The sequence below is a fragment of the Rhagoletis zephyria genome, unplaced genomic scaffold, assembly GCF_001687245.7.
Source record: "Rhagoletis zephyria isolate East Lansing unplaced genomic scaffold, Rhagoletis_zephyria_1.1 Rzeph_scaffold_43264, whole genome shotgun sequence".
NCBI lineage: Eukaryota > Metazoa > Arthropoda > Insecta > Diptera > Tephritidae > Rhagoletis > Rhagoletis zephyria.
In genome coordinates, this window is record NW_016200319.1 from 1 (window position 1) to 2,551 (window position 2,551).

Below are 2,551 nucleotides of genomic sequence, written 5' to 3' on the forward strand. Positions count from 1 at the left end.
CAATGTCTGCATCCGAGCTGGAGTTGAACTATTCAGCGACGAAGGTACTCGGTTTGCATTGGGATCCGTTGCATGACGAGCTCTTCTTCACGGTACGGGGGTTCGACGAGTCAGCGATGCCTACCAAACGGACAGTGCTTAGCGACGTAGCTAGATTGTATGATCCGACTGGCTTATTGGCACCGGTTGTCATTGTGGCAAAACTCTTTATCCAGGATCTGTGGAAGGCGGGATTGCAGTGGGATTCGGCACTGCCACCGGACCTGCTCAATGCTTGGTTAATATTCCGCAACGGGTTAGCGGACATTTCACGACTTCGGATTCCACGTTGGCTAGGCATGCGTGCCGATTCGATGGTGAGGCTCCATGGTTTCTGTGATGCTAGTCGTAAGGCATATGCAGCTGCGGTGTATGTCCAGACGGTGGATCACAATGGTAATTCAGGTGCAGCTCTGGTTGCTGCAAAGACGAAGGTCGCTCCGGTCAAGGAAGCGACCATACCACGCCTTGAGTTATGTGGTGCCCACCTACTTACAATCACTATGAACCACGTCCGCCAGGCTCTTGATCTACAAGATGTCCCTTGCATATATTGGTGCGATTCAACTGTTGTATTATGCTGGATCCGCAAGGCACCTTCAGCTTTCAAACAGTACGTTTCGAATCGAGTCGCTTTCATCCAGGCCAATTCGGATGTAAATTCCTGGAACCACATCCGATCGGAGCTTAATCCGGCGGATTGCGCAAGCAGGGGCTTGTCGCCATCTGGTCTAGAAAGTCATCGACTTTGGTGGGCCGGACCGACATGCATCCATCAACACACAACCGTAGGATCGGAACCAGTTACGATGACGGAGGAAGATCAGCACATTTTTAGATCCGAATCTCGCCCTTTGTATACGCTAGTATCTCGTGTTGACTGCCAGTGGCTCATGACATCAGGTGACGGTAATCGTGTACCTCTCATAGAGAGGTTTAGCACGTTGGGGCGTCTTCTCAACACCACGGCGCGTCTTAGACGCATACTACCGTTATTTCGAGGCAACAGAGGGGTTGTGGTCTCCGCCGAAGAGCAGAACTGGGCGCTGGTCTTACACATTCGTCAGGCACAAGGTAATACTTTCAAACAGGAAATTAAAGCACTTGTATCTAATTCCAGAATTGAGGGTCGCAGTCCACTTCGACCCCTAAACCCGTTTCTGGATGAAAATGGAATATTGAGGGTTGGCGGCCGACTAACCAACGCTGACATGAGTAACGATCAGCGACACCAAAACATAGTCCCACGCGGCACTCTAGCAGATTTGATGGTCGCAGATGCACATCAGCGCTGCCTTCATGGTGGCATACAGCAGATGCTCCAGTTTCTCCGACAACGTTTTTGGCTCATATGTGCGCGGGCCCAGGTAAAATCTTACATCTGGAGGTGCACCGTATGTCGAAGACATCTGCAAATTATGCAGCGTCAACAGATGGCGTCGTTACCAAAGGAACGTGTCCTTGTTGCACCACCATTTTACCGCAGTGGCTTGGATTACTGCGGCCCCTTCCATGTTCGAGTTGGCAGCAAGCGCTCAGCAGTTACGACAAAAACCTATGCAGCCATTTTCGTTTGTATGGCATCGCGTGCAGTTCATATTGAGCTGGCAGAAGACTTGAGTACACAAGCATTTATAAACGTGTACGACCGCTTTGTGAGTCGACGAGGCATCTGCGCTACCTTATACAGCGATAATGGTACTCAGTTTATTGGTGCGAATCGACAAATGCAGGAGGATTTACAGGCATGGGTGAACGTGTTTGCACAACAACACCTGGTGGCTGTAGGAACCCACTGGAAGTTTATTACACCATCGTCACCTCATCACGGTGGCCTTTGGGAAGCAGCGGTGCGTTCTGCCAAAAAGCATCTATTGCGAGTCATGGGTCGTCAAACAATGCGCTTCCCCGAGCTCTACACTCTTTTGACGCGTATAGAAGCCTGCCTCAACTCACGGCCATTGCTGGCTTTATACGATGACCCAGAAGGTTANAAGCATCTATTGCGAGTCATGGGTCGTCAAACAATGCGCTTCCCCGAGCTCTACACTCTTTTGACGCGTATAGAAGCCTGCCTCAACTCACGGCCATTGCTGGCTTTATACGATGACCCAGAAGGTGGTGTAGCGCTCACTTNGCTCACTCCGGGTGATTTCATTATTGGCCGCCCGTTGAATTGTCGTCCGGAACCTCCATTACCAGAAGTTCCAGAAAATCGGTTGCATTATTGGCAACGTCTTCAACGAATGCTGGAGCACTTTTGGCGTCGCTGGCAAAGCGAATACATAAATACCCTTCAGTCTCGCAGTAAATGGACTAGACCGGAGCCAAACATACAGTGCGACGACGTCGTTCTCATACGGAATGAGAATCTCCCCCCAACATTTTGGCGCATAGGAAGGGTCATTGACGTGCATCCGGGTAGTGATGGTTTGGTTCGCGTGGTCACCATCGAATACAATCCTAACCAGAAAAACTCGAACGGACTTTTTACCAAACACCGATGTCAGCG

At 50.4% G+C, this 2,551-nt stretch overlaps 1 protein-coding gene across 1 annotated transcript; it reads left to right on the top strand.

Moving 5' to 3' along the window:
- Positions 1-116: 116 nt before the first annotated feature.
- On the top strand, positions 117-2,257 carry LOC108355198 (uncharacterized; the record flags this gene model as incomplete). Its single annotated transcript, XM_017606371.1, has 1 exon — positions 117-2,257. A coding segment is annotated over exon 1 (2,141 nt), but the record flags the coding sequence as incomplete, so codon positions are not given.
- Between the last annotated feature and the right edge of the window lie 294 nt (positions 2,258-2,551).